General features: G+C 42.6%; 1 protein-coding gene across 1 annotated transcript; it reads left to right on the top strand.

Annotated features, from left to right (window-relative positions):
• The first annotated feature begins 1396 nt into the window (after positions 1–1396).
• ADGRG4 (adhesion G protein-coupled receptor G4) lies at positions 1397–23559 on the top strand. The gene is made up of 18 exons (XM_032702356.1): positions 1397–1454; positions 2331–2948; positions 8965–9045; positions 9486–9580; positions 9962–10014; positions 11124–11163; positions 11478–11503; positions 12341–12489; positions 13408–13540; positions 14023–14141; positions 15113–15323; positions 16968–17133; positions 17245–17394; positions 18212–18334; positions 20049–20094; positions 21197–21300; positions 22671–22792; positions 23102–23559. Exons 1-18 carry the CDS (start codon positions 1397–1399, stop codon positions 23460–23462), a joined length of 2655 nt encoding a protein of 884 aa, XP_032558247.1. The 3' UTR covers positions 23463–23559.
• Positions 23560–23881: the final 322 nt, after the last annotated feature.

Below are 23881 nucleotides of genomic sequence, written 5' to 3'. Positions count from 1 at the left end.
GAGCCCAGGAGTGAGAATAAATACTTTTTTGGCTGTGGTGTCCATAAACAGCCTTCTGTCCTGTTTCTCCATGTACCTCTTACCCTGTCTGCTGCTCCATGGTCTACAATCCCACAGAGTCTGTGGGGTATAACCATGGGTTGGCACATCCAGCTGAGAGGCACTGGCAGGGCTTTCTCTTCTTGTTTTCTCTTCGTTTTTAGGAACTTCACCACTTCAAACAAGGTCTGCTTTTATCAAAGCAGGTTGGAAGTTGCTAACAGGTTTGCAGAGTTGTGACAGATGAACAAAATGTTTGCAGAGTTGTGACAGATGAACAAAACATTCACAGTATAGTTGTGTAAACCTCATCTCTTTTAGAAACCAGCAGAAACCAGCGGGTCTGTGAGGCTGTGACCTTTACAGAGAGGACTGATATAATGACTCAGCCCAGGAATTCTGGGCTCCTGTGCTGTGAATACCATTCCAGCAAATTGCAGGAGCAGTTTGAATTTCTTAGGCAAGTGTGCAGGAAAGGGGTGCTCACCAATATCTTTCTTTCAGAACACGCACAAAAAATGAAGAGGTTCCTGTGTGGCCCTGGACAGCACTCTGCTGACAAGACTCTTTGCATCTTGGTGGTTGCTGCTCATCTTTTCTTCCTTTCAGGTACAGTAATTTCCCTCAGAATTAACCATAGGGATGGTTAATCCCACTGCCAGTGGTCTTTGGACATCCCCCAACCCAGGGGATGTCTGATGGTGTCCTGGTTTGTGTACACACAGTGTATCCATACAGGAGCCTGCTTTCCTCTTGTTCTGCCCCAGAGCAGCAGCTATTCTTGCTCTGGACCTCTCCCTTCTCCATGCAAATGGTACTGAGGTTCTTGTCTATCCCTGAGTACATGCTGGCCAGAGACCTACAAGTCTGGACATAAAGCACACCCTCTCCTGGGATGCTGGTTCAGTCTGGGCTGCAGATGAGTGAGTACAAATGAGAAAATACAGCAAGGAGTGAAATGTCTGGTTTTGGTTGCATCACAACTGTTGTCCACATTTGGAGGTAAAAAGCCTCTCGATTTTGTCATCATTCACTGGTTTTCCTTCTGTGTATATTCCTGCATTTCTGTATAGTTTATTTCTAGTTTTACTTCAGTCACTGTAAAATAAGAGCTGTGCATTTGCTCCATGGTATCCTTGGAAAAGCCCAAAGCTACTGACAGAACCAAATTCTGCAGTAATAATTTAGGTCTTGGGTCAAACACAGTAATCTGTGCTTCATGAACACACTCAACATCCTTTCACTCCACTGTAAATCCCAATAAAACAATAATTAGTTCTATGTTGGTTTTTGTATTTCTTTCTTTGACCTCTCCTCAAGAACAATACAGGGCACAGAGAAAACCCTTACTTCCAAAATGCACCCTGTAGCACTGGGGTCACTTCAAGTGCACAACGTAGTCAAGGAAAACCAAGGTAAGTTTCCCTAATGAAAAGACTGAATTAATGGTTAGCTCTTGACAAATGTACCCACTTTCTCTCAGCTTTAGCTGAGAAAATCTGCCTGCTATAAGGCACTGGAAGGCCTGACCCCTGAAAGGGTGGTGTCTCAGCATGTCTCTGCTGAGGTGCAATGGTGCTCTGGTCTTTTATGGAATAGGTGCCAGTCCTGCCAGTCGTACATCCCACAGGGATTTTCAAATGTTGGAGAAACCCATGGGAACTGGCTTCTTATTCTTTTGGGCCCTGCAGCTGCTGGCAAGTACGGCTGAAGATGGCTGTTGCATTTTCATGTGCTGTAATGAATTACTCACTGCTTGAGTTGTAATTGAGTAGCTACACCCACCTCTCTACATCCCCTAAAACTCCGCCACAGATCTTCTGCAATACCAGCACTGACCATGGATTTCACAAGGCTTTAAACTGAAGGAGGTTAGATTTAGATTAGATACTAGGAGGAAATTGTTCATTCTGAGGGTGGTGAGGTACTGAAACAGGTTGCCCAGAGAAGTTGTGGATGCCCCATCCCTGGAAGTGTTCAAGGCTGTGTTCAAGTTGGATGGGGCTTGGAGCACGTGGACCCAACATCTGAACTCTGTGTTGATTCCTATTTGTCATGTCTTGAGGACTTCAACTTTTCCTTTGCAAAGTTAAATTCATCTTCTCTTTACTGGTAGTGTGGGTGGTCTCAATTAAATTTCAAAGGCAGTAGAAACTAGAAATAGAAGAAAGTTTTAATTTTCTTAATCATCATTCAGGGAAGAACCCAAATGAGTCCATATGGCAGCTTTTTCTTTGGAAGTGACACTTCATTTTCCTTCTTTACTCTTTCCCAATGCTGTTTTCTTACAGAAACACGGGATCTGCATGAAGAACGACTGGATTTACTAGGAAGAAATGATAAATATGTGTCCCTGGTCAACTTCAGCATCCCTCAGCTCTGTCAGTTCACAGTGTGCATTGACCTAAACCGGACAGCCAATGTCAGCTCGTGGGCAGCATTTTCCTATGACACTAACACCACCTCCACTGACATAAATGACTTAGAACTCGGGCTCTCTGGAGAAAACAAGCACCTGAGACTGTATCTTTTTGGCACCAAACGAGACATTGAGATCGACCTGGCCCTTTTTGTGTGGTATAGTGTGTGCTGCTTGTGGGACACCGGAAAACAGCTGCTGGAGGTCTACTGCAATGGGAACCTGGTGCACAGCGAAGCCCTGGGCAGCACAGGGTGCCTGAAACCGAATGGCAGCCTCGTGCTGGGCCACCTGCACAAGAGAAGGGATGGCTTCATCGTGAGGATCAGCAACAGCTTCATCGGCAGCTTGTACTACTTCCAGCTGTGGGACCGTGTGCTGGGTCAGGAAGAGCTGCTGGGCTGTGCCATGGGCAGCACTGTCAGCTGGAAGGAGGAGTACTGGAATTTCAGCAGCGTCCTCCCCGTCGCGGACCATCGGCTGCGCTGCGGTGAGTCTGCGATGTTTTATCTTCTTGGGGCTTGTGTGTGGCTGGGGATCACACACAGAGTAGGGAACCCTCCACTGCTCGGGGCTGTCTAATGGCCTCTGAGTCACTGCTGCTGAGATTGAGACCAGGATGGGCAGAGCTGTGGCTGTGCTTACGACATTGCCTGCTCACCCCATGCAGGCTCTTCTTGATACAGAGGTTGTGGATGAGGTAAAGCTGACAGGGATGTAGGGGATGTAGAGGATGTAGAGAGGCGGGTGTAGCTACTCAAAGCTCTGCCACTGAGATCCCCTGGAAGCTGCTGGCAGGTGGCATCTTTTGGATGAGCCTTCTAGTGGTTCATCCTTCTACTGGGGCACCAATCTGCTACTGAGCTGGCCTGACAAAGAGCGAGGTAGGTGGGACTCTGAAATTTTCTTTCTTCCAGTATGTTTAAAAATATTTAACTCAAGCCTTTAGTGAGATGATAGTATCATAGAATCACAGAATCATTTGGTTTGGAAGGGACCTTAAAGATCATCCTGTTCCACACCCCTTGCCATGGGAAGGGACACCTTCCCCTAGACCAAGTTGCTCAAAGTCCCATCCAGCCTGGCCTTGGACACTTCCAGGGGCATCCACAACTTCTCTGGGCAACTTGTAATGATAGTAATCATTTTCCTGCAAGGCTTCTGTGTGTTGTGTGCCCCAGATGGTGCTGCTTCACGGACAAGCACTCTTAGCAGTGTTTAGGGTCAGCCCTGGTGTCTGTATGTACTGCATGGTATTTAAACTACACTGTATTAAAACAGAAACCCAAGACTGTCTAACTGACTGATAGACTGACTAATTTCTGTAAAACTAATGATATGTCACAATGTTTAGGTGCTCCACAATAGCAGTGAATGCATCTTTGCTAACTGTCTGTAAGCTGATAGCTTCACAGGGAAAGCAGTCACAGTATGAAGTAATTGGTATTTTTGTGTCCACTTTGAGAATACAAGGAACAGCCCATCAGACAGCACATCTCCATCACATGCAGCACTTTCTGACTTCACTGCAGTTTTTTCCACGTCCTGCTCCAGTTTTCATGGGACCAGGGCCCAAGGCAATGAGATCATCCGGAAATCACTGACTGCCGATGAAACCTCTGCTCAGAGGGATTCCCCACCCCTCCCTCATTGCACCCTCCCTCACTCTGCACCAAAGCACACAGGCACTAATAACAATTGCTGTAAATTACAACCTTCCCATCTGTCTCTTGGCTCCCTGCCCCACTGCCTTTACCCAAGCACTCCTCATTCTGCACTGCCTGTCACTAGACCCATTTCCCCAGTTGTGTCCCTGGATGGGGGAGGCATGATCTGATAAGGAGGGAGGAGGAAGGCTCAGTTTCCCCTTTCCAATTAATACCTTTGCCTTTGGGCCCATTCACTCTGTGGGAAAGGTGTGTGCTTGGCTTGGCAAGGAGTCATGGGAAGTTTAGTCATGTTTGATGATGAAAAGTCTAACACCTGAGATCAAAGCCTCCCTTCAGTGTTCCTGGGCTTTGATTTTTCAAGAAAAATAACCTGGATGAATTTGAGCATCTTTTTAGTGGGACAAAGCATGTTAGAGAGAGGCTCTCAATAGTCAAAGCACTCTTTCCCTCTAAAGCAGTCCTCAAGAACCAGGTGATTTTCTCTAGTTAGGATTCTCCAGTGCAGCCTGAATAGGACATTCAGTCTGGAAAATGTTGGGCCAAATATTTAAAGGTTGTCAGCAAAGAGAGACAACAGCATGTCTCACAAGTGATGGACTACACCAACAAGCACAGAGACTGCTTTTGCCTATGGTGCCATGAACTGCTGGATCCACTCTGTGATCCACACTGGGAGGAAGGTTACTGCAGTCTGACATCTTGCTAAGAACAATAATCAAGATAACTCTTGTGAAGTAACAGGGATGTTATTAAAATTTAATCATGTTTGAAAATCCATTGTGTGTCAGATATTGGCAAGACCTTTGCTTCCACTATAAATCTGCTCCTTACTTTAATTAACTGGAATTCATGAGCAAGCTGTAGCACAGAGGCATGCTGATGATACACGAGGTAGGGATAACAGTGAGCAGTGTAAACACGTATTGAGATTGATGTCCCATCTGTCAGACAGGGGAAGCTGCACCTGGCTGTAGTTCATGTGGATTGTCCATATGGGATCATACATATTGAAGCTACGTGAGACAATCTGAAGCATCCATGTAAGAAGTAGTTGTGTCAAAATGTTACTGTGTAATGAAATGTCGTGGGGAAGTGCCATGTTAACACCAGTGTCATGTCTTACATTGTTACTTATGCCCAATATCATTCTTTAGCATCAAGGCTTGCCTCTTGTGTTTATATGTGTTGTTTATGGATGTGTGATGTTGCATTGCTTGGTTATGCAGTTGTGATGTGAAGCTGGGCAGCCTGCTTTGTTTTGGAAATCCTACATCATCTTTGGAAAGCCAGGGCTCATTTAGGCAAAGTGAGTGAAACTTCTCACACGAACATAGCCAGAGGAAGCCTTAAGAGGGTGTGTTGGCTTTTGTAAGTGCTATAATTATTGTAGCAATTGCACTGGCTTTGCTTGATAGTAGAAGTTATTGTTCTGCCTTTGCTTTTTTCCCAGGGATCTTAAAGATAATTCTTTGTTTTTCCAGCTCAGCTGGGTCTTTGCTAAAAGTGTAGAAGTAAAAGTGTGTGTTCTCATCCTCTCACTGACTCAGTCTTCATCTCTTCCTCCCCCTACCTCACCCACACACTGCTTTCTGATTTTCTTCTTAATTTTAAATAATCCTGGAAAGGGATGAATATTCAAGATCTGAAAATGACTGCCAATAATACAGAAATATATTTATTGCAGTTCTCATATTGGCTAGTCTATTTTTTGCTGCTTGTCTATTGGAAACAATATATATTTATTTACAGAATGCCAAATAAACCATTTATTAAATTATCAAATGAAAATCCTTGACTAGGACTTAAAAAAAATCAGTGGCACAGTATTTTTGTAGCTTCAGATCTCATCTGTCATCATGCCTTAGCCCTCATTTCGTGAATGGAATTACATACATATTAATTAAAGCAAATGCAGTTACAGGATGCAGGTGGCCAGTCCCACACCTGCCTGCTGGTAATGATCCCTGACATGTGAGAATAAACATATTTCATTTTTCTTCAGGTGATAATGAGAAGGAGAAAGAAATAAATTATAATCTGTGAAGTTGTAATTATGCTTCATTTGTCAGGAGATGGAAACAGCATTCTGAGTTACATCCCTGATCAGAATGGGTTTGGGGCTTTGTTTGGCCCTTTTTCTGTTGGTTTGTTTTTTTTTTCCACTAGCAGATTTTTCTGATTCATCCTGGCTGACTCTGAGTGCTATCATACATCACCCCTAAGGCAATGGTTTTTGAAATATTACACTGATAACAACAGGAACAGAAGTCTGTAATCACACAGCTCTGTGCAGTTTCCTCCTACCTAGGATAGGGTCTGCAGCAGTGGAACAGTCAGGGGGACAAGTTAAACCACAGATGTTCAAACAGTTTGGGATATGGCTTGATAAATCACAGCCTAACATAGTGCTTATAGTTCTGTAGGAAAGAAATATTTATTCCACTGATAGATCATGTCTGCACAGCATTGGCCCTTCTGTGCTCTCATCACACTTCCTCTGTGGCAGTGGTTCTTCAAAAAAGCTTGTAAAAAGACACTCATTTTCTGTCAGTTTGAAAACAGGCACTTATTTGTAGCATCTCACTGGGGCTCACAGAACTGTCTCTGCAGCTTCACACCACAGGGAGGCATACAGGTTTCCATTGGAAGTTTAAGCTGTGGAATTAAAGTCCCTGGGGATGCTGGAATATCTGCATCTCTGCAACACTGAGGGCCAGGTCCTCTGAGTTTTGCTCTCTGGGTATTCTCATGGTAATATGATGTGAGGATGGCAAGGGCTTGTGCACAGGTGCTGGAGGAAAAAGTACATCCCCTTAGTTCCAGGTTCCTCTATTTTCTTTTGAGGAGTTGGTTTCCTTTTTCTCCTTTTAATTCAGTAGATGCTTCTGGCTTCTTGTCTGTCAAACAGTGTTAGTGTTGGTAAGAGCTCTGTGCATGGAACATCAAGATCTGTCTTCCAGCTCAGTGAGCTAAGCCTGAGGATCTTTTTCCAAATAAAGAATCAGCAAATGCCCATTATGTCAGGTTGTGTTTCTGACCTACTGCAGGCAATGGATTTGAAATGGCAATGTGGTAGCTTGCTCTTGGACTTGCTAGCGTTTTGATGGAAGAGTAAAACAAAGTAGATTAGGTTTCTAATTTCCAAAGTTTACAACTATCTCAGATGCACAAGGCCTGAATAAAGAGGAGAGATGTCCAAATGCACACCAAAGATTCATCAAGCATGGGAAAAGCAGGCTTGCTATTTTTACAGCTTTCTGCACACCCTGGCAGCAATGGGGGCTGTGCTCTGCCAAAGCAGATTGCTGGACAGTTTGATCTTGGAACAGCTGGTGCATCACTCCTGCTCCCCATCCTTCTGCCTCCAGGTGTGGGGGAGCCTCCTGTCTCAGCTCTCCACCAGCCCTGAGCACGTTACCTCTGCTGAGGAAACCACAGCGGCTGAAACCACCATCTCCTAGATCATAAGGTGACACCAAAACACAGACTGGCACCTCAGAGGAGCTTCTGGAGGCTGAAGGTCTGAGCTGAAGACTGAAAGGTCTGAGCTTAGTCTGCAAGAGCCAACTTTGGAGAGACAACTCAGAGCTGGACTTCAGTTACTTTATTGTCCCCTTGCTCCAGTTTGACTCTGTGCTGAGTTCACAGCCTGTGGCTTAGTGCAAAGGGGAAAATCAATTGTGTGTCCAGGAAGCAGAAGCCTGTGTACTGTAGGGTGCCTGCTCAGAAGGGGCTTTTGACTTTGGATGTCCTTGCAACTTCACAAGATAATTTGAAGTCATTTAGGATAAAAATAGGAGACTTCAAGTTGTTAACAGCCCCTGCTTCTATTATTGTCCGTGGATATATTGCCACTGATTTGAGTGAGTCAGAGATGGGCTGTTGTATTTCAAGCATGGATGAGCCTCCTTACCTTGAACTACTGTAGAGAAAAACAATGTTTTATGAAGCATGGTCTTATCCTGCTTATTTCTGACCACACTCTTTATTCATAGGCATTTGGCTTTGCATTCATATGTTAAGTTTATTTCTCTTAGTCAGAGCTAGAATGTCAAGTCTCTGACAGTCATTCAAGTGAAGTAAAAAACACAAATTACAAGCCTTGTAAGAAAATGGTACTTCTAGGGCAAAATGTTGTGATCCTGCTTTTCTTTCAGCACCAAGGCCTGTAATGTTACACAGTGATTCAGTTCACTGCAATTTTCTGTAGTACATGTGACAAACATCACCTGTTTTGTCCCTGTCTGCCTGGTGATGTGGCAGGTTGCATATGAAATGAAAAGTCATATCTGGCTTGACAAGGTGATTCACTTCAAGGAAAATTAGCTACGAATGAATTCTTGGAATTCTTTACTTTGAAAACAAATGGGAATCATTATGTCAGGTTATCATTTACCCAGAGACCACGAATATCAGTGTTCCTCTCACAGCCATTACTGCCTATAAACCCATTAGCACTCAGTGTCTGACCAGTGCCTTTCTCTGAAGGCTGGCACAGCTTACACAGGCAAGAAGGGAACACAGAAAACTGCCCTTCAACATAAGAAAGGAAAAAAGATAATGGTACATAGTCTTCTGTCTTCCCTGGGATCTAAACCCTGCAAATCCTGTTTTCTCCCTTGTTATGCTGTAGTTACCTCTGGAGAAATAAATAAAAACCCATGTTGGTGTATTTTCCCTTTTGCCTTCATCCTGCAGAGGTCTGTGGAACCACAGCAGCTCCTTGTTACGATGACCTTCGCTGAAGGACTCAAACCTCTCTCTCACCTAGACCATTCTCTTCCTTACACTTTTGCCAGTGTGAATTCTTAGGCCTTTTATTGTTCTTTCCAGCAGGCTTGAGGGAAGCATCATCAACAGGTGCTCCTACACTGCCCCCATTACCTCTGACCAGTAGTACCAACGGTGTCGTTCCAGGTAAGTGCTCAACAGTGACATTTTAAATGCTGTTGTGGTCATCACTGACACTGACTGACACTGTAGGGGTGACACATGTTTAAGCCATTGCTGCTTAGCAAGGTGTCCTGTGTCAGCAGATCCTCCTGTTTCTCCTGTGCACTCTCAGCAGACAGTAAAAGCCAAGATTGTGCACTCTCAGATATGAACCACAACTCAGTTGTTAAGCTGTGATAACATGACCATGTGTTTGGGCCCTTGAGCTCTTCAATAAAATTTCTAGCAATGCAGCAGCAATCTAAACTTGGACACTTGCAATCTGGGATATCCCAAAGGGCTTTGGTGAGCATGGGAATGGGAAAACAACTGTGCTTCTGCAGAGGGGTATGGACATGGGAAGGGGGGCAGGCACCTGCTGTGCAAAATACAGGATTCATTTCACCTGTGTTCTCTCCTTGCAGTCACCTTCTTTAATGTTCATATGAACTTTTCTCTTTTCTACAAAACCAAGAGAGCTCCTGATTACTATGATGCAAGGAGGCTTCTTGAACACTGGGTGAGTAGCTTGTTCCTCTCATTTTCATGTGTTTCTAGCAAGTATCAAATGAGGGGGAGAGCTGGTAGAATCATAGAATAGTTTGTGTTGGAAGGGACCTCTAAAGGTCATCTAGTCCAATCCCCAGTGTACAGAACACAAACTGTTGGGACAACACAGAAATGTAACAATATTGTGGTGTTTCAGAATCATGTTATCCAAAACATTTTTAACAGGACAAAAAGAAATTCTGAAGGAAGGGAAAAGTGTTAAAACTTTGCAAAAATTCTTAGCTATTTTCATCAGGATTTAGAATTTTGATGACAATTCTAAATTTACAAGCAGCTCTAGAAAAAGTATTGATAAATCGAGTTAATAAAAATGTTATTTTTTTTTTCCCAGTTTAGTATAATCTTTACCGGAGAAGAATTTGTTGTGACAAACTTTAAAATCAGGTAAGGTTCTGGCTGTGTAGTGGTGTCACCTTGACCCTCTGTCCTTTAAGCAGCCAGATTCCAAATACCCATTTCACAACTGACCAGCCCATGACAAGAGTGGGAACTAAATCCCCAGGTCTGCAAAACTTCCAGCATGTTGAACACCCACATCTTGCTCACTGGACTCATTCACATAAAATATGTATCCTACTCAATGCAAGGCAAGTAGCTGCTCCAATCTGAGACCTCATCTTTGCTGATTTGTATTGGTTCATGACCAAGATGAAACCTTTGCTGCCTCTGCAGACTGTGAGTGGTGACTCCAGTGGGCTGATGTAGCTGGTATACCATCCTGGCTATCCAAAAAGCAGAGAAATTGGTATCTGCAGGAGATGGAAAGTAGGGCAAAGTGCTGGTATCTGCAGGGTTCACTCATATTAGTGTTGCTGAAGCCTCGTTTCAGTGATTACATGTGAGTGCAAAGGAGTTTGAGGGTCATGTCCACCCACAGAGGGAGGGTCACAGACCTCGGAGGGCTATCTAGGTTCACACTGGCTCTTGCATGGCTGTGTCTAACAATAGCATATTATAGTTCCCAAATCCTGCTCAAAACCAATGGTTCTTTGCACCAGACTCCCCTATTTCATAACTTTTAGCCCAATCTAGCTTATTCATATCCAAACTGTGAGCAGCTGAGAGGGTGTTTTAGTGAGTTGTAGAAGTGTCACTTGTACAGACATGGAGTTTTGTCTTTTATGCCTATTTTGACTTCCTACTTTCTTCTCTGACTTCCACAGTTACTGTTTGCTTTACAAATGACAATATACTAACACATTGCACTGTTCACGTGGGGTGAATCCAATTTGAAAAGCCCTAAGGGAAGGGTGGGTCCCATTCTGGAAGAAGAGGTTTTTGTCAGGATGCATCTCTGTTATACTTGGTCTTGGTGATTTCTGTAAACATATCCATGCTGAATTCAAGATGACTTCTCTGCTGCAAAGTCTGGCTCATTGTGGTCAGAAGCTATTTTAGATGATGGCAGAAGAGGGGGTGTTATATTTATATTTATATTTATATTTATATTTATATGTTACTGTGAAATATTTTCTATTCTCTTTTTCTTGCAGGAGTAATTATCTACAAAGCAGTGCCTATAGGAGGACTCGTGTATGTAATTTGTTATTTTCTGATTTAAATAATTACTTTTTCTTATCCTCTGCATAGAGGATATAGTAGTTGCAGGGTCTAAATGCTGACAGTATTGTGTTTTGTTGAAATTACTAAATCATCCTGATGGACCTCTAGCAGTACTGTGAAACAAAGGCTGCTCTATGGAGTCAGGTTCCAGTAACACTTAAAGCAACAGGCTCCATTTCAATGAGAACATTGAGTTTGTGCTGATTACTTTCCTTAAGATCCAATTCGTGCCCATTGATTCTAACCAGCTTCTAACTTTCTGTGTCCCTCTATGTGACCTGAAGGGGAAGGTAAAGCGGATGTCACAAAGGTAAGACCCAGGGTTTTGAACTGGGTTTCCATAGTTCATGTTGATTTCATATTTAGGGTGAGGAGGAGTTATACCCCTCCATGGCTGTTTGAGCTTCAGAGTGACCAGAAAAGCACACATGGAGTAATGCTTGACTTGGGGAAATGCATTTGAGCATCCAAGGTTCCCATCTCATACCCTGAATCTTGGGAGACTCAAAGTGCTTCCATGGCAAGCTGTGAGGTTTGTGCTGCACCGTAAGAGCTGGCTGTGAGCAGTGTCTTTCACTGGGGCCAGTAAGTGGACAGTGCCCCAAAGGGATACCAGGATGAATCCTGCACCTCTTCTGTAGGAAATCCAGATTGCCTTCTGACCCCAGGCCAGGAGGAGGGGGAGCTGGGTTCCCATCACCTTCAAGGGGTTGCAAATAGTTTAGAAAAGCCTTGAGGAGTGAGGGACAACTGTGTGGAGACAGGAGTGAATTGGAAACACATGAAACATCCCAGCCCTAAGGAAATCTCACTTGTTAGCCCTCAGTTAAATTAGAGGTCCATTGAGGTGATCCACTCATGGCTTATTGGAGCTTTCTGCCGTGTCTGAAGCCACTCAGTGAGAGGCTCTGTCTTTCTAACCTTCTAGAGTCAGCCAGCCCAGTCACTTAGCACAATAGCTGTTCTGAGGAGGAAAAGCTGGAATCCACCAAAGATACTGGAAGTGGTTAGTTAGATAGTTTTCCGGGAAGCCATGGAGTCTTTCTACCTCTGATGGACACAGGGTTTTATGATTGGCTCACTCCAAACTTTAAACATTGTGAAATGTTACTAATATGGCAGCCTTGTTTGTATGTTCTATTTGTAGCTATATCTGTAAGGCAATTATAAAGGCCACCTCTCTGGAAATACAAGAAGTGCTGAGTCTCAGGATCAAACAGCTGTTGAATGACATATATGAAGACGGACCATTATCCTTGCATGTGAAACCTGAAGATGTGGCTGTGAAGTCAATAGGTATTACTTCACTAAAACCTCATTGGAAATCATATGCTTTGTAATTCTGGCTACAAGTGTTTTATCAAGTTTAAATTTTGTGGAGACGTTGGCTAGAAAACACCCTTAAGAAGTAGCCTCACCTGATGCACAAGCTGTAGAACTTCATGCAGTGACAGCAAGATAAAAAACTTGGGTTCCAGACAAGTGGAAGTAAGTTAAAACTTGAATCCTGGTGCCAAGGCAGGTCTGAGCACCTTTGCAATGAAGGCAAGGTCAGGCTGATCCAGGTATAAATCCAGGAGCCCCTGCTGGTAGCCAGTGCTCCAGGGACACCAAAGCCAAACACTCAAACTAAACTCACTGCCATTTGTGTAATGTCTGTGCATATTGGACCAAACCTCCGGAGGTAAACAAGTACTTTCTTGGTTTGGTTACAATCTCTGCTGCTCCTTAAAATACAGAAGTAAGACACAGGTAAGAGCTAACAGACCATACCTGAAATTTAAAAGATTTTATACCAATTACTTACAAAATACCAGTTGCAGAGGATAACACTACAAGCCTGGAGGAAAGACATTGATGGGATAATGAGGGGCAGTGTGAAAGCACCTTCAGATAGATTAGAGAAGCCTGCAGGATGTGCTGTCATTGAATATGGTTTGTGATGCTGGAAACTAACACTGTACCTGAAAACTGACCTTGTCAAACAAAAGAGAAAAAGAGTGTAGAAGAAGAGACAAAATATCTAAACAAATCTAAACAAAATGCTTTCTTGCAGGTAGTAAACTTGTAAAATACTCCTATGAAGTCTGCAAATTACAGCTCATTCCCATCAGGAAACAAGGTCCACAGAACAGTTGGGTTCCTGTGTGTCAGAGGGAACTTCTTTTTGACTATTAAATCTTTTTAAAGAGCTTTTATGTATTTCCTCCTCAGCACTGATGGATTGTCCAGAAAGCTTTTCACACACAAGGTACAAGGGGAGTTATTCCTGGCCACTAACAAGTCCAGCCTCCGAAGCAGAGGTCAGCTGCAGGAAAAACCCTCTGCAGTCTGCTCAGAGGAGCTGGTGAGTGATGAGATCCTCTTGTTTTGGTTCCTCCATGGAAAACAGGAGGGATCACCAGGCTTTGTCATGGTAAACCAGGTGGTAGTCTGGCATGGCAGCAGTGCCATGCCAAGGAGGATGCAAAGGATACAGGGCTGGTGCAGCACGAGCTGCAGGAAAAGGGAGTGTGGCATCATTCCCATCACCTGCAGTGACCTCAGGACTTTCTGCCTGGGCAGGGAGGGGAAACACAAGCACTGTAGCATTTTGTGCCATCCCTTCATGGCTCCCTCCCCTCCAATACCTCCAGGTGCATTTCAAAGGCTCTGGCATCTGGGCTCTGCTCCCACTCTGCTGAACAAGTGCTAAGTCAGATCTGACTTGCAAGTCCATTTAAAGTTGGGCTAATGAATTACATTCTTAGTTACCTGAGTGGGAAATATGAGGAACATCATTTTTATGTATTTTTTCCTGTAACATTGTACATTGTTTTAATTTTTCAGTGCAATTAGTATTGAACTAGAGCAAGCTTTTTGGAAGGAACCAAACATGACTAAATGTAAACCACTTGAAAAACTTCCGAATAATATTTTAGGCCTCCAAGATATCAAGATAACAGAAGGTAAGGTACCAGATACTTCAGTGACACAGTGAGTCACAGTAAAATAGTTTTACTCAGATGATGCTTATGTTGGACATCTGAACAAGGGAAGTGATAAGATTGCTTTATGTGCATCCTGCTCACCTGGTCATCTTAAAGACATTTTAATGCTGATTAATTTTGCAAGTGCTTCAAAATTCTCTAGCTATCACTTTGAAGATTTGTCTCAAATCCTACACTTTGATTTAGAACTAAGAAAATAACCAATGAATAATGTCACAGGTTTTGTCTGTCCATACCCTCTCTGTTACCACATCAAAGTAGTTCATAATATCTGAAGCAGAAATCAGTGTCTGGAATTGAAAAGTTGGTGCTGTAGTTCACGTAGGTGATAAGGTGACATTACCACATGGTTATATCTTTTTTAAGCTATGCCAAACAGTGTAAGCTGTTTGAATGGTGAACAAACCCAATACCATATCCACCTCCTCAGCAGTGCATCAAATAGTAGATCATTGAAAGATATCTGCAGTTGCACACAGTCTCTCTGACTCCCAGGGTGTAAAACTCTGCTTCTATAAAAAAATTACAGAAGGATGATGAGATGATGAATGGCAAATACATTTTTTCAAATGATACCATTCAGAATTTGCTTTTGCTACAGTACCAGGTAAGCAGCATTTGGGGAGAGGGGAGGATCTTGTCTAATTTGAAACTCACAAATGCTTATAAACATGGCAAAAGCTAAAGGTAAATATTATTTACAGGTAGTATTTATAAATCCAAAAGCAAGTGACAACATTTGTTTCATTGACATGTTGAGGGCTTATTGACTTATTCTTAGGACATTATTTTGTAGTAGATCAGGAGCATTATGACTATATGGAAAGAGAGGAGAAGGAGATTAACTCCTGCATTTAACATAACACATGTAGCTGTATAGCCAGTGACAGCTATGCCACATAAATCATCTCTGCTTCCTTGTTTTTCAGAGAATGCAGAAGATGTTATAGAGCACATTTTATGCCTGTTGCCAGATGCAACACTGGATGTGGAAGAATTAGAAATCATTGCAAGTAAAATTTCTGATATTGTACAGCTTGCAGATGTGAGTGTGACACTTGCAGAGACTGCATTGTCTATACTAGACCATATTTCGCTGCAAGAAATAGAAGATCAGAACGTTAGAAAAATAACCAATACGTAAGTAAGATAACTTGCCCAGAAGAGGCTTCCTAATTTGAAATGGCACCATGGACTATTTCATTCACTCTATTAAAATATCACCGTGGGATTTAGAAATTTCTGTACTTGGATCTTAAACATGTTTGTGGTTATTAGCAGCAGAAATTGGTTATTGTGTTGTCAAAGGTGCTTTTACCAGAAACAGTTCTGCAGAAGCCACCATCACAGTGTTGTTCCTTTTGGGCATCCAAATCTGGAGGCAGCTCAGGGACTGCCCAGCTGCCACCTCCTCTCACAGGTGATCTTTGTGGCTCAGCAGTGAGGTCTGTTGACAGGTCAGCCTGGAGACACAAATCTCTGTCACCCCTCTGCCTGTGCTGATAAAGACTTTTCAAACACAGCTATGCAATGATAAATTACAAGTTCTGGGTGGAGCATGACTATGCCACAGCCCAGTTGTTTGCAGTGGACAACTCGGCATTGCTTTTCAAACTCAGGAGTCTGCAAGGAGGAGTAACCAAAAACAGCCTAGAAAATCTGTCAGAGAGAAAGCACTGGGTAGCTTCGTGATCATTTGGGCTGTGTGCTCTCTCTTCCAAGCCTGTCACACTGCAGTGTGTGGAGTGGGGGCTGTGATAGCTGCCAGCAAGCACCACCTCTGCCTTCTCAAATAGGCTGTGGGGCTTTTAAGGGAAATATCCATTGCTTTGAATTCTCCTCCCATGAAATGTAAGGTTTTAGGGACAAGGATGTTATTCTTGATCCTTAATGGAGATAGAGTTGGTATTTTGGGGAAGCTGAACTCCAGGTTTTGCAGCTCTAGGGCAGCTGTGGCTGAAAGGGTCCTGGTGCATCTGGGGCTGATGATGCATGAAGCTAATGCCAGACCAAGGGACAGGAAGATTTTCCTTCAGTCTGTTCTGGGAACAGCTGTCTTTCACATTTTCAGGAGAGTTTTATCCCTCCTTGCATATTGCTGAGTAGCCTTAAGGGAGCCAAACAAGCTGTGGAGCTGTCCCTGACTCTTAATACCCATGAGTATTAAACAACCCTAATTTGCTGCTTCCTTTACATTCCAGCCTATTCTGTTTACTTAGAAAAAACCTCACTGATAGTAAGGCCCAGAAATGTCTGTCCTCAGAGATAATTAGAGTTTTACTGGATGAGCCCCTGAGCAGCAGCCCTACCCTTAGAGCTTGGAGTGGTGGGGAATTGGAGCACAGACTTCCAAAGGTTCCTTGCAGACTAACTTATCTTGGCTGTGATATCTTACCTGAGGGTACAATTAGATGACTGAAAATAGTCAAATTAGCAGATTTTACAAGTCACTGCCTTCCAGATGAAGTGCAGTATTTGACTGGGCGTGAATTTTGACTCAGGTCTTCCCAGAACCACCTTGTGTGGTCCCTGCAGGAGGTTATCTTCCACCTGCCAGACTTTCAGGCCACTGAAACATGCTAACTCAAGTGCTTGCTGTCACCTGACCCTGTGGAGACAAAATGCATCTACCCCCAAACGGACCCGTTCTGCTCTAGGGCTTGCTCCTTGTGATCATAAATCACAGCAGAGGGTTTTAGCCAATCGTTCCCTGGATGTGTGTTATGAAGCCAGGAGAACATTTCAAGAGAAGTATTTTTTTCCTCCCTGTTTCTTTTGTTGAAGTATCCTGCAGACAACTGAGGAGATAGGCTACAAGGTGACTTGCGCAGACAGAAATACATCGGTCATAACCAATTCCTTGGCTCTGTTGGTGTTGCGTCCAGATCCCAGCACGTTTGGAGGACTGGCCTTTGGCATTACCTCCTACAACAGAGGTGTGGATCTCCAGGTGAGAGCACTCAGAATCATGGACTAAACCAGACAACCCTCCTGCTCTTCTGTCCCGTTGTGCGTTTGACCTGAGGACAGCAGCTCTGAGCGTGTCATCTCTCTCCTGCAGATCAATGTGCAAGAAAACCCTTTCAAAAATGCCTTGGCCTCAGTGTTTTTGCCAAAATCCCTGAAGAACTTCCTAGGGATCGAGTGCTGTGACCCAGACAAGCATTCGAAGATCCAGTTTAAGTTTTTTGGCACTACTTCACTTTTCGAGGTAACTACGACTCCCAGCAAACCCAAACACAGCAGGAATGGGCTCAGCTGTTCCCAGTGCCTACAAAAGAAATCCCAACAGTGTTGTCTGTTCCAGGCACAGTTAGCATCAGCCTGAGAGAGAAATGTGCAGGGAAAATGTGCTCATGCAGCAAAACCTTCTCTGTAGCAAGGATGCTCTGACAGGTGTCTGTAAACCTTAGATTTTCCATTCATTTTCTGTAGCTGATGTTATCCTAATCCTTCTGTTATGCAGGAAAAGAACATACCCTGACCTTCCTCTGATAGTAAGCTCTTTCTTAAGGACTTAGGATATACCAAACATCATGAAAATAACTTCAAGATTTATGTCTCCATTAAAATAATAGCAGCACTGATGTGCAGCATTTGGGATTATTCTAGTAGTTATTATATTTTCTTAACTCCAGGAGGGGTGGATATAACTTAAAAGGGAGGCATTTCTTTGGAATGATGGTGCATACAGAGTGCTGAGCAATACTTTTCACACAGAAGAAACATTCACAGTCGTGCCTACTGTCTAATGAGCTTAATGATGTACAACTGGATGTTTAAATGTACTGAAACAATTATACAGCTTTCTCAATCCAGCTGATGCATCTGAGACTCAGTTCTGCTTCAGCTGATGTGGAGACTGTCCTGGAATTGCAGCTAACTACATTTTCTAATGAAGTAGCAACTTTACATCAAGCATCCCATGGGGTTTAGCTGATCACCATTTCCAAGAAGTACAATTGAAAAAAGAATGGCAGCAGGCAGAGCTTGGATTCTTTTTGCATGCATGTGTTTTTCCACTGCAGGATGACAGTTTAACGCTGCAGAAGTTGAACACTTTTGTTGTGAGTGCCAGTGTTGAAAACGCATCAATTCAGAACCTTAATGAGCCTGTGACTGTCACTCTTCGGCACATAGACCGGAACACGGTAGGATGTTTTCCTTTCCTCAGGGATGAGGTGAAGCAGAGCTGATTTCACTCACCCTTACAGTAAACTGGGAACAGGAAAAATAAGCTTGAAACGCTTTACTGCCTGACCTCTCCATGTTACATCAAAACCCAAATATTGACAGACCACACAGATCTTGGTGTTTATAAATTCCTGCAGGTTACTAACATTTGTGTCTCCGCTGTAAAGCCATGCTTAGCAGCACAAGACCTTTTCATTGTTTCCTTGTTATGATCTGGACAATTTTTTTCCAAGGAGTAGCTTATTTGCTAAAAACCAGCAGGTTTTGGATTGGACCGAAATGATTTATCTTTGCTCTGAATTCAGCAAATTGGTTTAGTCACCAAAAAAAGTAAACTTCAAAAAAACCCAAGACATTGCAAAGATGTTTTCAAGATTAATATGCTTTGTTTTGTTTCAAAATGACGTTTCAAAACTAAAGTCTATTTTATTCTAAATGGGCACAGGTCAAACTTGTTGACTGAGTTTCACCTTAGCATTTCTGGGTTGTCAGTGTTTCAGGTCCAGCCTCCACATGAATATATTACAGACCCAGAGCAGAACAAAATTATTCAATAAGATGAATTTAATTAAAGTTCAAGTCAATGAGAGCTTGGAAATGCTGCTTTTATGGAGATATGCTCTTTCCGTTCAGTTCTAGCAAATATATACCCAGAAATTTTATCTAGATATCCCCTCTCTTCTGTCATTTTTACTCCACCAGGCCATCTGGCATCTCTCAGATTTTTTCCCTTGACCTTTTAAAATTATCTTAATTAAATATTTAATGAGTTATCATCCAAACCTACATCTTTGGCTCTCTGCCTAATTATATTTGACAGTCTACAGATCACACATCTTAACAGCTTATCTGTTAGGCTGGCTTCCTGTAAACTCTCTGCTTTATTAAACTTTATTAATGATATAATAATAATAAAAGTAAATGAATCTGTGCCTTGGGAAAGTTTGCTGCAGCATTATGAGTAATAAACTAGAATGTCCCCAAGAGAAAACATTACATTGAATATCCATTTACATCTGTTCAGCTCTTACATGTCTTCCCTGTCTGGTTTCAGAGAGGGGAATCACTGGAAACCTAAAATAAAGGTTTCTTGGGGGTTTTGTTGTTGTTGTTGGGTTTTTTTTGGTTTTGTTTTGTTGTTGTTTTTCTTAATTGTGTAAAATCTCAGGTTGTTATTTCAGGTCTTAGTCATAACTTTTGAATTTCACCAGTAATTTGGTGTGACATCTCAGACACCACATGAAGCCAATGAGATTAAACACAGGAATTGGTCTATGCTGGACAATATGTCAGATTTTCTGCTGTCCTTAAAAGACTACAAGGTACTGAAAGATACAGGTAAAACTGGGAAAATCACTGACTCCCAGGATTTCCCTTGGTAAAGGGAGAGGCAAAAATCAGGACTCTGCTGGTTCAGTGCCATGGATGAGATGGACAATATCCCAGCTGGCTCTACAAGCCCCAGTGTCCAGCAGCCCCTGACCCACAGACCCACTGCAGCACCACCATGCAAAAAATCAGAGAGCAGTGCAGGGGAAATCAAACCCAACAGCCTTAGGGTTATACACCCCAGTTATACACCCCAGTCAGAGCAAGATGCACCGTCTGCAAGTGCAGGCGGCGTACAGACGCACTGAATAAATGTCACAGCCTCCTTTTCTCTGCTTCCAGGGCAATACAGCAGTGCACTGCGTCTTTTGGGACTTTGGGAAGAACAGTAAGTGTTATTTGCCGAGCTGCCACACTTGCTCTGTCCCCAGCAGCCTTTGGCTCCTTGATGTGGCACCTTTGAGACTTGGGGCTGTCCTGTTGAGTCGGCGTTGCTGCTTTGGCTTGATGTTGGTTCCTCAGTAATCAGTGTTAGCCCTAGGGATACATGTATGGCATAGTACAGTGCTGCAACTATATCAGTAAGAAGACTTAGACTAAGAAAAAAGCAGAAATGATATGAAATGTCTGATGAATTCTCACAGTTTCTTCAGGGAGGTCTGTGGGGGCTTTGCTGGGGTCAGGCCTTGAATGTGGCTCATGCACTCAATAGACACAGAGAGATAACTGTGTATTGGGTTAACTCAGAGCATGTGGGAAAGGCTTGTTCTGCAATTATTAGGGTTCAAAAATATATATTTTTTAAAATCAGAAGCTTAGCTTCTGAATATGTCATATATTCCCCATAAATAATCTTATGTTTCACTCCTTTATTATTGCTTTCAAGCCTAAAATAGACAAAGGATAAGTGGACACAAACACACGATGAATATCAACCCATTAATTGGCTCAAATAACTCCTAAAAATACTGCTAAATGTTAACTCTTCATGAGTTGCAATAGAAGATTAGTTTTAGTTTGGTATGTTGGCTGTTACATATTTGAAAAAGGAGAAAAAGATGGATAAAGGTATAGCACAGCCATAAGGCACCACTTCTAAATTCAATCTTATCAGAGAAGATCTGGCTTTTTCAGTGCTAAACTCTGCCTACACAAATCCTCTGCCCTGTACATACATCTTTCTTTTTGTATTTCCACATCCTGCAGCACAACCTCACCCAGCACTAGGTTCTTCTTGCTTTCTATGTGTGCAGACATGTAAAGGACTTTAAATATTTCTTCATTCCACCAAAGGCTTTCATCCAAATTTTGAGGTTCTCAGGCAACTACAGAAGATGTGTTCCTGTGTGAAATCTCACTTGTGTGCTGCTAAATGACCCTGCAATCTGTACTAACTTGAGCTCTTCTTCACAAACCCTGCATGCTGCAGAGCTATAAATGACTGAGCATGACTAACTCTACTTAAAAATCCCTTTTTCTCTATTACACAGATGGACTGGGTGGTTGGAATACATCAGGGTGTGAAATGGAATATACAGATATGAATTACACAATCTGTTTTTGTAACCATCTTACCCATTTTGGAGTCCTACTGGTAAGTACTCTGTGAATCATCTCCCAAAAAGTCCCGTGGCACTAAACAAAGTCATCTTTAGATTTGGGGAGAGATGGGAGATTCATATCTATGCAAGCTGTTAGATATCTGCAATTTTGCCAAAATCAGTAATAACAAATAAAACAGTTATAATAATTTAATGATATAAAGTCCTCTAAATGTCACCTGCTTCAAGGCAATTTCATTTTACAGATGTAGTTTGTACTTCTTTGCAGTGTAACTTAATCAACCTTAATGTCTTATTTACTGCATTGGAAATACTGTGTTGAATTTATTACCTGCCAGTGGCAACTGGCATTACAATGACATTACATCTTTTGGAATGTTTTATCTATGCTCCATCAGAAACTGAAGTATAATACAAATGTGGGAGATGTCATTATGTATCACCTCTTATTTCTCTGTAATACAGAGAAAACTGCCTCTAAAAGTAAAATGTCAAAAGCTGATATGACTGCCTGAGAATGGACTGCAACAAAGGCAAAGTAATAGGCAAGTTCTAAGCAAATTGAGTAGATTAAAACTGTCTAATCCCAGCAGGATACAGCCCACAGGATCGGGTATGGCCCCACCTTTGCCTTGGGATGCTTCCCCTAGAGGTCAGCATCACCCTGCTCCACCAGAGGCAAAAGCCCTCTCCGGGAGCAAATATGTGACATTACAGGGAGGAATTGAGATGGTTCAGATTTTGGACACTTGCTCAAGTTCCCATTCAAATGAAGAGAATTCAGTTTGATTTTAAGATCATACCTCTCACTGCCACTTTAGTAATCAGCACAGCTACAAGTATTCAACATCAGAGATGTGGGTTACTGGTCTGAGGTTCAAAGCTTCACCAAATAGAGGAGAAACTATGTCAGGGAACAACAAAATCCTCTCAATATTCCTTCAGCAGCTGTGGAGAAGCAGAGCACAGTCTCCTAGCTGATTTTGCAGAGGGATGCTTTCTGGACAGGGAGGATCCTCCCACACTCCAAGACATTTAGCAGATTTGTGCAGTTCCCAAGCATGGCAGCTGCCACTGAAACAAAATAGTTTCTCCTACAAAGCGAGCTCCAGAGGAATAATTTTGACAAGATCCTGGAATCCTTATTAAATTTGTGTTTCCTGAAGGACAGCTTTTCTAGCTTCACTAGTATTGCTGGATACTTTAAATACTGCATATTTTTACTAGTTTGGATATTCTGTAGGACTATACAACAAGAAATGCATAAAAATGTTAATGGAAACCCTCCAAAATTAGCAGTAAGCAGAACAGGAATTGATTTCTTTTCAATGTGAAAAATGTGTAAAGGAATTTTCTTAATCTGTAGTGGCAAACAACTGTGATTCTTTATCTTGTAACACAGGACTTGGCCCGGACAGAAATAGATGTCACACATGATCATATATTAACTCTGATAAGCTATTCAGGATGTGGTGCTTCTTCCCTTTTTTTGGGAATAACGCTGGTGACATATCTAACCCTTGAGTAAGTCTGATCCTTTTTCTCACATGGCTTTTAATATTTTAGCAATAATGGAGTTGCAGCAACTATAAGAATGTTTGTTAATATTTGATCCTGTAATGCACAGCAGGGAAGATTGAGAGCTGACATTATAAAAATTGCTTTATTTTGACCTCTGGTGAAATTAGAAGGATTCAAACGCTTAATGCTTTAATACAAGCACCAGTCTGAGCTGTTCAGCATCTTCTATGTTCCTAAATTTCACAGCACCATAGAATGGCTGTACATTGGATGATGCAGAGATAACCTTGTGCACTTTTCCCTTCTTTTTAGGAAGCTGCGGAGAGACAATCCTTCAAAAATCCTGCTCAACCTTTGTGCTGCACTGCTGATGCTGAACATGGTCTTCCTCACCAATTCCTGGCTGTCTTCATTCAACCAGCCAGGCCTCTGCATCACCATGGCCACGCTCCTTCACTATTTCCTTCTTGCAGCTTTCACGTGGATGTGCCTGGAGTCTGTTCACTTTTACTTGGCTCTTGTCAAAGTTTTCAATGTTTATGTCCCAAAGTACATCCTAAAATGCTGCATTGCTGGCTGGGGTAAGCAAGCAGATTTCTTCTCCACTTCTGGGCTTGTCAACTTCTCTAAGATTGGGGAATATTTGCAAAAGCAAGTGAGGACACTGAGCTAGCAGAAATTACCTGAGCTGTAAGGATGGATCTCTCCCCCCAGGCAAGTTCAGCTTAAATTTCTTCTGCTCAGGGAAATATTAGCATAAAGTGCCTGTTGCTCCCTGCACAGTCAAATGAAAAGGTGAAAATGGGTGTAAGGAACTGCTCTCCTACCCCTCCTGTTATTACAGGAATGATTTATCAGAGTACCTTATATCAGTGTGTGTGTCTGCGACAGTATGAGCTCCCCACAGCCTTCACCCTTGCACTGAGGATGCTCAAAAGTGTTTTTAGTTCCTTCTCCAAGCCCTGTGTCCAGAATACCTGACATTCTGTTTATGATTCCCCCACACAGGGGGGATTTGACTTGCATTCATTGCTCTCCTGAGGACTTCCCTGGACAAGCATCAGAGGCTTGTCTGGGAGAAACACAACAAAA

This window comes from Chiroxiphia lanceolata, chromosome 14 (assembly GCF_009829145.1).
Source record: "Chiroxiphia lanceolata isolate bChiLan1 chromosome 14, bChiLan1.pri, whole genome shotgun sequence".
Classification (NCBI taxonomy): Eukaryota; Metazoa; Chordata; class Aves; order Passeriformes; family Pipridae; genus Chiroxiphia; species Chiroxiphia lanceolata.
Note: the sequence above shows the minus strand (reverse complement) of the source record. Positions and strands in the feature narration are given on the sequence as shown.